Source organism: Neovison vison, chromosome 3 (genome assembly GCF_020171115.1).
Source record: "Neovison vison isolate M4711 chromosome 3, ASM_NN_V1, whole genome shotgun sequence".
NCBI lineage: Eukaryota > Metazoa > Chordata > Mammalia > Carnivora > Mustelidae > Neogale > Neogale vison.
Window position 1 is genome coordinate 17,231,592 of NC_058093.1, and position 14,534 is coordinate 17,246,125.

The 14,534-nt window shown below is 46.3% G+C and overlaps 1 protein-coding gene across 2 annotated transcripts in view; it reads left to right on the plus strand.

The window, feature by feature from the left end:
• Positions 1-12,372, plus strand: part of PARD3B (par-3 family cell polarity regulator beta) — a 1,037,391-nt gene extending 1,025,019 nt beyond the window's left edge. For both annotated transcript variants that reach the window (XM_044241394.1, XM_044241395.1), the window contains one exon: positions 11,860-12,372. In XM_044241394.1, coding sequence (XP_044097329.1) covers positions 11,860-12,217 — 358 coding nt within the window. In that variant the 3' untranslated portion in view covers positions 12,218-12,372. The remainder of the gene's footprint in view (positions 1-11,859) is intronic.
• Positions 12,373-14,534: the final 2,162 nt, after the last annotated feature.

Sequence of the window (14,534 nt, forward strand, 5' to 3'; positions counted from 1 at the left end):
ACCTCCAGGGCTGGCTCCAGCTGAGTATTGTCTTCAAGGAAGGCAAGGCCTGAGTTTAAAGAAAAACAGGGAAGCTGAATTTTTATGTGAAAGCCCTCAATGTTCCAATGTCAGCAACTAGCTGAATTTTTTAAAAAATGTGACCCCCCTTCCATACATATATATGCTGTAAAAGAACATTGAACATACATAATGCATGAATATATGTGGTGTGTGTATATATATTATTATTTATATGTTCATATATAGATTCATTGTAATGACTTATAATTCGCAATGTCTGTTGGAGCATTTCCTACACCGATGCATATTAATATGGAGTGGGACACAGAGGGTCCGTTCGCACCCCGTCATAAATTTTAGATTTGCTTACGAATTTATTTACTTGCTCATTCTAGGTCTTTGGACATATACCTTAAGCTCCCTATAGAAGATGTAGTTTTCTTTCTTGTAAAAATGACTGAGTGTGACTTCAAGCTAACAAGTATTGAGGATCTCAGTGTAATTGGTCTGTTTGTTCTTACTCAGTTTCTGCAAAGGGAGGAAAGGCGGCCCTGCTCTCCCCATTTTATGTCCGAGCTCACTGGGGTTCAGGAGACGTTCAGGCACCTGGATTGTATTTCTGTGAGGGGCATTTCCCAGTCCAAGCCCAATCTCTGTCTCGGAGTCCCCCGCTCTCCCCACCACCCTGAGGTGCATCCTGAGAGCACCTCCCACCCCCACAGCAAAAGAGATCTAGTTTGTGGATCTCAAGCCTGAAGGCTTGAGGTCCATGACAGCAAAGGTAGAACCTGGAATCCCGTCTTTCCCGAAGCTTGGAAACAAGCTGGCGCGGGGCAAATGGTAAATAACATTTTATCTGGTAATGGCTCTTTAGTCTTAAATCACTTCGGCATTTACTTTTAATTAATTTCTTTAAATTAGACGACTCAAACATGTAAATATTTGTTTTCTATGATAAGCTTTTATTTAAATTATTAAAGCTTCAGCTTCGTGACCGATTTTAAGCAACGAGGTTGCTGCCGCGCTGATCATAGGAGGCATGTGCCAAAACAGGGGGGAGTGACTTCATCTGGCATGTGCCCCGGCACCGAATACGGCCGAGATTAAGGCAGCGCTCAGAGAAATGGAAGCCGGGGTGAATTTACGGTTTTCTTCGGATTGCTCAAGGACTAAATCAATAAATCAGGGAGTTAGAGAACAAATGTAGGTTGAAATAACATCTGAAGGAGCTCACTCACAATAAAAGCTTGTCTTGCTCTGTCTTTTTTAAAAGCACTCATCAGTGGCTCTGGACCCACATATTAGTTCGCTAAAAGGAGCGGAGGCGGGGGCGTGGGGGCGCTTGTAGAAGGGCTCGGGACCGTCACTGTACAAGAACACTGGAGACACAAAAAGAAGACGAAGAAGAGGAGGAGGAGGATGAAGACAGAGTCATGATGAGAGCCGAGTGATTTCATAGCCCCAATCAGTGTGAGCAGTGATGAGCCTTGATTTGCTAGCTGCCCAATTTTACCAGCATCAAAGACGAGCGCGGAACCCGCCGAAGCTGGGCTGACCGTTGGGCTCTAGGAGTGCAGAAAGAGAAATCACAAAGAATGCTCGGATTTCAATAAAAGGAGATTTGAAAGGAAAAGGCTTGTAATGACGTTAATAACCAGTCTTTCCCAGCCATGTAATGATCAGTCCGAGGATGGAGAGACCAAGGCCAGCCAGGCGAGCTCAGCGCTAGCCATCGACACCTGAGTCTCTTAATAACTTTCATTATTTGTTGAAAATCATTTCGACAATACAGTTCAGCAACCTTTGTGCTGTAAATCCATTTCATCTGCAAAAATGAAAGCTGAATAGAAGGTGATATTCTAGAAAACCTGTCACGCAGGTGTCATCTCCAAAGCTCTTGGCCACATAATGAGCTGGGCTCCAGACGGGTTGAATGAATGGGGGCCCAGGGCCGAGCCGCCTGCGTGCCCACCAGGCCCAGCCTCGGGTCCTGGCACCTGCTTAGCACAGAGCAGGAGAGGGAGGCCCAGAATTACCCTCCGCAGTTTGGTGAAAATTGTCGTGAGGCTCTTCAGTACCCACATCAGAACTGCTACCGAAAGGCCAAAAGCGCTTCCATTTACCACCCAGTGGAAACTGGAGAATGGGCCCATAGCCTTGGTGCTGGGCATCAGGGAAATGGTGAGGCTATGAATTTCCAAAATGTACCCAAGTATGATTGTGGCTGAATCCATCACCAAAATCCAGACTCCGCCGAGTGGAGCTCTGGGTCCAGGCTATACCTGCTTTGGTGTGCCCTCTCCCATGGAGGGTGGGACCGAGAAGCTCGGGTCGCTGTTGAGAGCAGGATCAGGAAAGCCCTTTTCACAGGAAGCCTGTACGGAGAGGAAATCAAGGCAGGGTGTAGAGGGCCTGAGCTCCTGTCCTTCCTGCCTAAAAGCAAACCCGACTCTCCTCATCTTTATATTGATGCCTGGTCCATCCATAAGTACTAACCCTAACATGCTCATTTCTTAGAGCAGAAAGTGAACCCAGAGTTCTACGAAATATGTTATATAAACCTCACTTAGTCTTATAAACCTGAGAGAAAATGTGACTTGATATTAAAGGGGGGGGAGCTTACGGCAGAACTTGTATTCAGGTATAAGCAAAAAAATTCTTCCCCGCTGTGAGAATTCAAATCTGAGAGTGTCACATCCCAAAAATGTAAACGATCCCACAGTCCCCGAAACAAAACTGATCTCACCTATCTTTGCAAGCTGTGCCATGTTTGCCGATGTGCTCAAAATTGCTTCAAAGTTGGTGGCAACCGGTTTGATGGTCACAAAATCCAACTGCCCGTTGGACTCACGTGCACCTGGCTCGACGAAGGGGACTGGCTCTCTGGCGAAGCTGGCCCACGTCTCCGCCTGCCTGTCTGCTCGTCCTAACGTACTATTGCTCGTCCACCTGAGAGGGGATCGGAGCTTAGAGTTAGGCTGAGCAGTGACAATGGACAGCCAAGAATACTTGAGAGCATTCTCCAGAACCCAGTGTCTGGCTGGGAGCAGTGACAATGGACAGCCAAGAATACTTGAGAGCATTCTCCAGAACCCAGTGTCTGGCTGGAGAGGGCAGGACAGGGAGGAGCCTCCATTTCTGGCATAGTTGACTGTGTAGGTTGTCATTCTCCGAAGGGACCACGGGAAGGGCAGCCGATGTAGGGAGAGGTCATTCTTTACTTTTGTACCTGTAAGGTTTGAGGTGTCTAGGGAGCCTCCAAAGGGAGTCACGCCACCCATCCCACGGGTAATTCTCAGCACTCCCCTGCTCCAAACCCTCCTGAATGCAAATCATACTCCTCATCCCCCCAACACCTCCTCTGGCATTATGGTCCTCCATGACCATGCTCCAGACTCCTCTCCACGCTCAACCACTTCTTACTCACCCACTGTTCCCCAGACAGTGTCAGTAGATGGTCTGTGATTACTCTCACCCCTCTCCCCTGGGCACACTGTGGACAGCAAGATGCAAGAGAGGTTAGAGGCTGCGCAGACTAGCTTGGTGGTTAAGCATGCAGCCTCTGGACCAGTCTGCCTGGCCTTGAATCTGGGCCCTGCTACTTCCTGTGTGACCTTGGTCAGGTTGCTTCACCTCTCTGTTCTTTAGCTGCCTCATCTGCATGCCAGGGATAATAATAGTACGTACCTTGTAGAGCTGTTGAAAGGAACAAACACGGAGAAAATGCTTGGGATAGAACCGGACCTGCTGGAGGCCTGTCGCCCTCGACCCGCAAGGACGACAAGAAGCCCTGGTTCTGGTGTATCTTCTCTCTCCTTATTTCCCCAAGTCTACACACTTATATACGTTTACATGACCAATCAGCGAGCAGGGTGACCAATAAGGGGCCAAACAATGGGGAGAGCCAATGAGAGTCCTGTTACTATGCTGATTAAATTTGAAACAGCCAATGACTATGTCCTCCTTTAGGCGGGCTTCACCAGAACTTTTGCTGGCAGTGAGCCAAGCGCCACCTTGTAATGGCGGGGACTTGCCCGGCCGGAGGCGGTCCCCGACAGAGGCCTTCAGGAAAGGGCTCCGGTGGCTTCAGCTCTCTCTGATTCTAAATCAAGCTTCGGAAACTTATTCCTGAGCTCATCAAGGATGGTAGGAGCACTGTCCTCAGCACTTCTGTTTCCGCTTCTGAATTGCAAGGGAAGAGAATCACGGTGGCAGGGTTCTCTGGGGTCTCAACGAAATGATACAGAAAGAAGCTCTTCCATACACATGCGCGCGCACGCACACAAACACACACACACAGAGAACATGGACTCTTCACTGTGGTCCTTGCCCTTAGTGAAGAGGGATTCTGATGCTCTAAGACTGCTGGAGGTTTATACCCCAAATCTCCCTCTTGCCCAGGCTTTAGAAGTCAATGGCAGAGGAACAGGGGCAGGTGAAGGTGTGGCAGTGATCCAAATATCTGATCAGCTGCAGATAAGATACATGAATATCTTATCCAAAAATCGCATGTATGACTCCGAAAATAGATACAATCTAAATTGATCAAGAAAAAGCCACCCTCGTGAACAGTGTGTTTTTTTTCCACCAGAATGTCCTTTCTCCAGGCAGTGACTGTGGACAGGAAACTGGATATTGCTTCTCCTAAAGGGCAGGCGAAACTATCTTTAGAACTCCGGACCCTACACTCTTGAACCTGTTGGCCCTCCAAGTCTGACCTTGAAATCGCACCGTTGTCTCTTGCATGACAATCGGATGAAATCCTCAGTGTTTGGATAATGAAATTCGGAGCCTACTGTTACAATAGAAAGAGAGAAATGATTTGAGTGGCCTAACAAGTTAGGACAATCTGTTCCTTTGGTTACCATTCTCTTTGGATAAAACCTCTCCTGTGGTTAAAAAGACCATGGGGTAATTACATGCAGCCGTTGCTCAGATGGATTTCATGACTTCTTTGTGGCCACTCACAACAGTGTGGCTTTTCACGGGCTTCCTTCTCCACCTCTGCTTTTGTGCAGCTCTTTCTGATGGTCCTAGGCACCCACTAGCAAGTCACACCCCCTCATAAAGGAAATTATTTGGGCAGGACCATTTTTAGGGAATACCTCCCGCCATCTGATGGGGTCGGATGAAACACTCTTAGGGACCCTTTTCCAGATAACATCTGCCACAGGGTTGCATCAGATCCCATCTTCATGGGATGGGATGGCACAAACAGTTGGGATATAACTAAACTCTTGTGTTTATAGTCACTGTTGAAAAAGACACAAAAAAGGCATTAAATGTGGGCGATCAACGTTACTGTCTTAAGCCGTTTTAGACACGTCTTCTGAGCCCTGAGTCATTACCGTTCCACCTTCATTTTCTTCGCAAACATTTCCTTGGTGTTAACCAGGGCCAAAAGCCTCTCCCAAGCCTTCTCTTCCCACTCCGGTTCTCAACAAAGAGTAGGAGCCCACTCCTCATAATGGAATGGGAGACGTGAGTGATGAAAAGGAGATTTTTTTTTTCTCCTTTCCAAAATCCTTTCTATAACGCCGGCCATAAAATGATTGTTATATTTTATATTTTATGATTCTGTGAAATGTGCCGAAATCAGAGCTACATAATCCACATGGCAAAGGGCTCTGCTAATCCTGGGCGACTGCCTTCATGCCGGAATGAAGGGTGAAGGGCTGATAAGTAGAAACCTGACACGGAAGGAATTCCAAACACAGACTAAAAGCTTCTCTGGCTACATCACACGGGCAACTCCAGCGCCCACGACACTGTGTCTTTGCGCTGATCTTGTAGCTTTGCCATATTTGCAGAACTGTAGCGCAAAGCGTCAGCATCGGCTCCTGCTGAGTATGGCAAGCCTGATAGGACGATGGCTTCCCCAGGTGTCGACTTTCTGCCAAGGGGTACGAGTCCCTCTCGGAGCGCCCTGAGTTTCCCATCATGTTACTTCCCCCCATCCGAACCCCAGATCTGGGCACCACCAGTTCTTACCAAAAAAGGAAATCCACAAAGGCTTCCTGGGAAAAGTTAAGAAATTGTCTTTGGGCTCGTGGCTAATAGCACGCAGGGTATTTTACAGAAATTAAGGCGAACAAGATTCTGCCTTTCGGAAGCTTCTCCCTGAGTGAGGAATCCCATGCTTGTGCCGAAGGTGGACGTACTCGCCTCTTCTCGTAAATTCTTTATGACTTTCACATGTTTTACTGCGTACCTTATTTTTATGCCTGCTTAAAGTATCTCTTCTCGAAGCAGACTCTCTTCTAGTCCCTAAATGTGTCTCAAGCTCAGTTGTTTCTCCCTGTTGTTCTTCAACCTCACCGGCCATGCCTTCCCCTAAAGGGAGCTCATGGGATGAGAAACAGTGATGGTTCTTAAGCTCGGCGTGGAGACACGTAGGTGAATTATGATCAGCTCTGTATTGCAAGGATTTGTTACTGATACTTGAACTGAAGATTGCAAATAATCTATTTTGATAAATTACAACAGACTTGAGTTTTCTCCCTCAATAATGTTGCTCCCACTCCCTTGAATCGCCTTATTCTTTCTTGAGTGGGAGGGAAGGGCGTTGCATTCCCATAGGTGGTAGGGAAGTTTGCATAATCCTAGCCTCTGCCTCTCTGAGGCTCAAGCGGCGTATATGAGAGCCATCCATCATGTGTGTTCCAGTAAAGAAAAAGCTGGGAAGTGCTGTGACAGAAGGGAACTGGACATCACCTCTACCTCTTATTCGTGGTCATCAATCCTCCAGTCCGGGTGCTTGAAACCGTGGTGATTGCCACTGGCTGTCACCTTTGATATTCTCTCCCTAAGGCCTTCATTTGAGATCCTGTGAATTGTATTTTTAATTGGATACATTACGGTGTTCCTAGATCATTGTGTTTATGACAGAAACAAAGAAAACTTCTTTGTCAGATGATAATAAACACAGTGCTTAACTGATTCTTGAATGAATACACTTAACCTGTACTACTTTGTCATGTTGACCTCACTGGTAAGTCAAGACAATTAAATGTGAGCCCAAGATTTACTAAGCACATACCGATGTTTCAAGTACTGTAGAAGACAACAGGGGATACTTCTGTTCTGAGAAAACGAGACAAATGCAATAACCTATGCCCTGATAAGGTTTATAGTTGTTCCTTGTTAGACCCAATCCAACCCCTTTTTTCAGCCCACCATCTTGTTTTCCTTCCCCCTTTCCTTCTTTAAAAATTAGAGACCATGTAATATACACGTAATGTAGAACATGATGACTGTAGCTAACACGGCCGTATGATATATAGGAAAGCTGTGAAGAGTGTAAATCTTAAGCGCTCTTATCACAAGGAGAATTTTTTCCCCTTTATTCTTCTTTCTTTTCTTTTCATCATGTCTATATGAGAAGATGGACGTTAGCTAGAACTATTGTAATCATTTCATAATAGCCGTAAAGCAAACTGTCGTGCTGTATGACTTAAACTTATAAAGTGATGTATGTCAATTATTTCTCAATCAAACAGGGAAGAAGAAATAGAGACCAGTCTTACCTCGACCTTTGCCAGTCTCTGGCTCCCAGTGAGAGTCTGCTACCTCCTTTTATTTTTTTATCCACCGACCTATTTCTATCCCTTCCACACTTCTTACCATCTTTTATTGTGCATGTTTATGAGTTTTCTCTTCACTTTAAACCCTCATTAACAAATTCAACACACATTTATGGAGCACCTAGGGTATGCAAAGCCATGTGCTGAGCTTTGAGGTCGATCACTGCATATATAAGACTCAGTTCTTTCAAGATGTTTGTGCTCTAGCTAGTTCATAACTGGTCTTTCGCCTACATGAAGTGAGAATGACCTACTGGGATGAATGCAGAAAAAACAGATCTTTCTTTGTAATCCAGGAGGGAATGAGGAGAGAGCAGGGGCCAATAGGAGTATTCAGGATTGTTCAGGGCCCATCTTCTATTCCAGTAAGTTTAACCACTTCATTCCCAGCTAAAAGGTTTTGCCAGTGACTCAGTCTTTCCAACACTGAGCCCTTTCCCCATACAGGATTGCCTTAGCAAAGTAGGCACTTGCCTTGCATCCTTCCATAGAGTAAAGACTTGGAACCCGGGGGCTGGCTCTCTGACCCGCTTAGCGTCTGGTTTCCAGACCCTTTTTTGTTTAATGAAAACCGGTGACATACTAGGCTGGTAAAAAGAGGATAATCTCATGTAAAGAAAGTGATTGTTATTGTTTCTTCACATATCAACACCATACAGCCTTGTCACGTTTCAGCTTAAAGGTTAACTAACATTCATTTTTGCTGCTGTCCTCATCTATGTGATTGGAAACTGCGTAACTGAGATAGTTCCTATGAGTTTTCCGAGCAAAAGCTGAAGCCTTTGGCCTCCAGAAACAATCTTAATCAAGAATAAAATAGGAAGGGGCGCCTGGGTGGCTCAGTGGGTTGGGTGGAAACTCTGCCTTCCACTCAGGTCTTGATCCCAGGGTCCTGGGATCAAGTGCCGCATCGGGCTCTCTGCTTTGCGGGGAGCCTGCTTCCCCCTCTCCCTCTGCCTGCCTCTCTGTCTACTTATGATCTCTCTCTCTCTGTCAAGTAAATAAATAAATAAAATCTTTAAAAAAATAAAATAAAATAGGAAAAAAGTAAACAATGAAAAATGTGAAAAAAAGCCCAAAATTTTAGAAGTATAGATAGTTTCATGATCGCTTCCTCAAAGAGGTATATTATAAAGAAAGCAAAAACAGACTAGTTCCTTCTTCCTTAGGTAAATATGGTTCCTGAGTAAGATTTTTCAATGGAAAGAGGTTTTTTTTTTTTTTAGGAAAATTAGTAACACTCAAATAAAACTCATGAGGTCACCTGCAGAATGAGGGGTCTGGAAGTACTGATATATTTGCCATTCAAGTCCTTGTTTTCATCATAGTCTCTGGAGGAAACTGCCCCAGGATTTCTCAAAGTTGGCCGGTAACCGGAAACATGCAACATCGGTCACTTCCAAGAGGGCCCCTGAATGGACTGGTTTTTGTGCTTTCCTACAAACACTAAACTTCACCCAAATATACAAAAGGGAAACTCAAGATCAAAAAAGCTAAATTTTCAGCTCCTTATTCTTCTTTCTTTTTCCTAGCAAGTTAATGAGAAGGGCTTTTTTTTTTCCTATTTAAAAATCATTTGTGTGTTTGTGTGTGTGTGCACACGCGTGCGCCAGGGGTCTCTGTGTGTGCACATACACGCACACAATATTCACCTGCCCTTAGAAGTCACTCTGGCAAAAATCTGTAGGAAATGCTGGGTTTTGAGGAAAAAGTTATTCCAAACAATAGCAGTGCCCCCCCCATCAAAGAAGGAAAATTCTTCCATCGCTCTTTGAACCTTAACAGTGTTTTCATAGGCCAGCTCATTGTTTTTCTTCTCTATGAAAAATTAAAAACAATAACTGTTTTGATGAGTTCTCCGGGAAAAGACAGTTTCCATGATTTCATTTCTTGACAAAGAACAGCTACCTCACTTGGTTTCTGCCACATGTAAGCAAACTCCCAGCTGTAAAACCTCCCATCAGAGGAAAGGATACGGGCCCACAAAACCCTCAGAGTTCTTCCCAACCGCCCAGGGGAAGAAGCCCGCCTGTCCCTTGCTGGGAGAGGTGAAGGAGTCGGCAGGGGTGAGTTGTGGGAGAAGAGAGAACAACTGGCTGCCCCACCCCACCCCACCCCTGTGTGGTCACAGCGACATTCAGGGTGGATTCTGCCCTGTCACCACTTGGCCTGGGTAGTCTCTTCAAAAATAAAAAAATTAAAAAATTAAAGAAAACACAAGGTGTGCCTGTCTTTTATAATGTTCTGTTTTAAAGGAGAGAAATCTCCACGGAGAGCCCAGGACCCTAAAAGTCCAAGGCCTGGAATTCCTCCTTTTTCTCTTTCCATTTTAAACAGGAAACATTCCCGCTAAGAGGGTCCAGAGGGAGCATTGGTTGTATGTTCATTTTAAGGCAGATAATGTTTGTGTGTTGCGAATGTCTGTGATTTATCCCAAGGGCTTAAAATGAGTGCAGAAAAACCACATGTTTCACTTCATGCAGAGAAATAGCTTCAGTGGGTTTCGAGAGAAAGCACAGGTTTAGAATATTTTTTAAGTGTTTCGGAAATCTCGAACATGAACCGAAAGGAAATAGACATGGGGGGCGGGGAGGAGGGGGAGCTTCAAATATTTTAGGACAAAAGACATAATGAATGCTGGAAGTTTTCTAAATCAAAATAAAATTCAAAAGGAAAGGGAAGACGTAACCCCGGCCCTTTATTTCCCAGGGCTGGAGTGACAGATTTTGCGTGTGTGCCCCATTTCTCATGGGCAATTTCAATGAGAGCAAAGCAAACCGCATTGAATAATAGCCGTTGATGTTATAATAACCTGTACACAAACAATTTAATTTTTTTAATCTGAAAACTCCAGCTAAATTACCCCAAGCTCAAGGATCTTTCATTATTACACACAGCCCAATTAAGACATCAGAAAGTAGAAAGAGCGCTATCATTCAGCCTCCTGACCATGCTCACATGCTACTTTCCACAGGCACCAGAGCTTGGAGCCTGTCCAACCTTCACTGATTTGGGGGAACTTACAGAGCCATTTTAACCTCAAACTCTGCAGATTACAGGGTGATTTTGACCCTCATTGACGGTACTTGATTAACCACAGACACTGTATTCTTAGAGGTCTGTCATTGCTTTCAAGTGCTCTCCCAATTTGGATTCTGACCTTGAAGAGCTTTTCATTAATTATTATTGTTGCTTTTTTTTTTTTCCTTTGAAAAAATTACAGAAGGGAGACTAGTAGAAAGTGGGAAGGATCGGGCGAGGATAGCCGCGAATATGAACACAGAAGGTTTATGGGATTTTAAGAGCTGCAAACAGAACTCATCTGTTTAACCCCAGGCTAGACAAGATGCAGTCATCTGTACGCAGTTTAGAGACGGACTGCTTCTGTTTCAGCAAATGGGTCAGAGGATGCTTGTTGTCTTCGTAGAGACATCCAGACAGGGTCAGTCGCTTGCTGTGAGCATTTCTTGTGGCCCCAGACCATTCTGTGTGCCTGCTCGTTACCTAGAGCTGGCTCGGCTCTTCCCACTCTGGCCTAGGCCTGCTGGTGCTTCTTGGTGTGTGGTAGAATTGCTTTACCTCGAGGTTCTAGGTGGCTAATTCCCAGCTCTGGGGTAGGACTTCCTCTAGGGATTATAGAGAGGGGAGGACACATGGGGACTGTGAGAGAAGCTAACCAGAGTTAGACCGAGACCACGGTCCATGTCAACAGCGCCCCACAGACCAAGCAGGCAATGTTATAAGCCTGAATAACCCGTACACTTCTACTGCCATGGCTGTGACATTGTTCTGTCATGGGAGGGAAGCATCAAGGAGGGGGTCAAACCATCCCCGCTTTAGGAGAGCCGAAGTCGGCCTTGTTTATTTAGAAAACCAGTATGGCCACTGCACGGAAGGATGACACACAGTGCTCTAAGCCAGGTAGAAGTTAGATTTCTCTCTCGGGCACCAATCTGAGTATCAGTCATCCTGGCTGACATGGGTCAAGGACGTGTCAAGGACGTGGGCCCTTGTCCTCTTGTTGTTGGACCTTCCTCAGCACATGGCTTCCTCCATATAGTTTAAAATGGCAGCTCCCATGGCCAAAAGGAAGGAGAGGGAGGAAGAAGACAATTCCACCTCTTCTTTTTAAGGGCGGACCTCACTTCGGTTCACACCCCATGGGCCAGGCCTAGGCTGTGACCACACCAAACTACACGGGAGGCTGAGGAATGGGTCTTCAGCTGGGACTGGCTTAGTAGCTACTGACGTGTGTCTGTTCTTCTCTTTCCAGGGGAGGACCAGCCGATCCTGTAGACTATCTGACGGCCACACCTCGAGCGCTCTACAAGGAAAGGGAGCTTCCATACTACCCGGGGGTTCATCCTGTGCGTCCTCCCAAAGGGAGCTACCCCCGCCCCCCAGATCTGAGGGCTGCAGACCTCCGGTATCCTCAGTATTACCCTCCTCCGCCAGCCCCCCAGCATAAAGGACCCTTCCGACAAGATGTTCCACCTTCCCCCCTTCAGCACCACAGAGTGCCAGCCAATCCAGAAATGGGTAGACCAGGCCCCCGAGGGGGCAGCCCAGACCAGTACCCCTACCGAGCCCAGGATCCCAGGCAGAAGAGCCCCATGACTGCAGCCGTGTAGCTGAACGCCGCCAACCTCAGCCCGGCCCAGAGAGGGACACGTGTGACATCACCTTTGCCCTTCCTAGACTTTCAGGACTTCCTCCTGTTCAGACTTCTCCATGGGATGGATGGGTTTTTCTCACCGAGGCTGCAACACTTGACTGCTGGCCAGAGGCAAAGGGGGGGGGGACAGGAGGGCGGGGGCATCCCGAGAAGGAGAGAGGACGGGGGTCTTACAGTCTTAACAGTTGCCTAAAAGTCGAAGCACGTTTAGGATCGTTCAGCTCAGTGAGAGCGGCAGTTAAACAGGCAAATAACAATGGAGACTTGCACACGGGGCCTCTCTGGTGCACACGAGCCCCATGGGACTGGCCGCGCGGAGGCAGTCTCCGAGGCTCGGGCTCAGCCCCCTTAGGAAAGCTGTTAAGTCTGAAGAGAGGCTGCAAATACGGGCATCTTAAATGAGTAGGTTTTTTTTTTTTTTTTTTTTTTCATTGGGAAAACAAAACAACAGCAAACATGACTCGCGATTTCCTTGAAATGTTTATACCCAGAGGAAGGCTGCATTTCCCTATTTGCAGACTTTATCAGGCTCCCGGTACCACTCATTTGGCAGAATTACTTTATGTTTTCTTACTTTTTATATTAGAAGAAAATAAGATATGAATGCAGTAGTAATGTCCTGGGAGACCGTGCAAAGCCAGTCAGGGCTTCCAGAAGGAATATATTCTGTGGACCAGGTTAAAGAGGGCCCCAAATCCCGTGGTCCTCACCTTCCTTCCCTGCAAGTCCCAGGCAAAACACCCCTGAGAGATCAGGTTTCAGAATCATCCCCAAATCTCCTGCCTGTAATTTTCGTAACTCCGGGCCTCTACTTTCAGGCTCCTACTTGAGGGCTAAAATGTAGTTGGGAAAAGGAGATCCCGCTGGTTGGATTACACAGGAAGCCATGCTCTGGAGATGCCAATTCATTGCACAATCAGTGTCCAATAGTGCCATCTGCACCGGGGACAGGGAGGGGCTGACTGTGGCCTTTGGGGTTGATAACCAGGAGGTGGAAGGTGGCAGTGACTGACCGTGTGTGTGTGTGTTTGTGCGTGCACACATGTGTGTGTATATGTGTGCCTGAAGGCATGTGATTACCAGTATGGAGAACGTACGATAAAAATGCTTTCTGGAAAGTTTGATGGGGAAGGAAATCAAAGGGGAAAAAAAAAAGTCAGAAGGGAAAGGAAAAGAGGCGTGAAACCAGATCTTTATTTATCTGCTGTATTTCAGTCACAAACATCAGGGCAACACCAAAGCCAGCGTCTCCAATTGGAAGGTCTCATGGCTTTGAAAAGCCGGCGCCCCCTCCCTCCAAAACCCATCATGTTTCCTTTGAGCTTTGCAGTGATTTTCTACTTATTCCAGCAGGACTTCTCAAACTTCCAACCTGACCCAAACGAGCTCACAACAAAAGACTGAGGACCAGCAAAACAGCAAGCTTGAATTGTTCGGTGACGCTTAGGCTTTAAGCCTTTGCTGCTCCTTCTCCATTCCCTCCGAGCAAAACAAAACAAAACAAAAAGTCTTGAGTTCAATGTAGACATATTGTGGCTGAGATTAGAATACCCCTGACTGACAGGGTTTAATAAATCACAGTATTATGGAATATACAGAGTATCCAACCCAACCCAGTTTAGTCTTTTTTTTTTTTTTTTTTAATTTAAAACAGAGTTGCATTACCAGGAATGAAGCAACCGCTGGTTTTAGACCTAAATGGTTGTTATTTACTGGACTTTAAGAGGTATCATTTTCTAAACTGCAATTTAGTTGTGGCCGTCTTAAAAACAGACTGTCAAGCGGGGTTTGGCCATCTGCCGTCTCTTGTAAGCGAGCACCTTATACTGTTTGCAGTTTGCGTAAGGAGGCCGAGGGCCTTGTGCCCTGCTCCCCCAGAGGTGGAGTGCATGATTGCTGTGGGACTTCTCCACGTGCTAAATGACACTTTCCCCTCAAACTAAATAAACTTTCCAGAAGACAATGATGAAGTGAGGGAAAGGTAACGTGTTGGGGAGCGTTAAAAATCAGCTCTTCGATCTGTTGTATAGTTTAACCAAATTTCTCCAGGCTATTGGATGTAGTCAAGCCAGAGTCTCCTTCTGGATTAAGTCCAAGTCCACACGAGGGGCAGCCAGAGGCAGTGCGAGAAAGGGAGATTTCTGTGCATGTCGGAGCAGGGGCTGTGGTAGGAAGAATGCCCATGTTTTCACCATGTGGCCACCTTGGGAGCACAGTACCTCCAGCTTCCAGGCTCTGGGCAAGCCGCTCGAAGCGTGATTTTGTGTTTATAC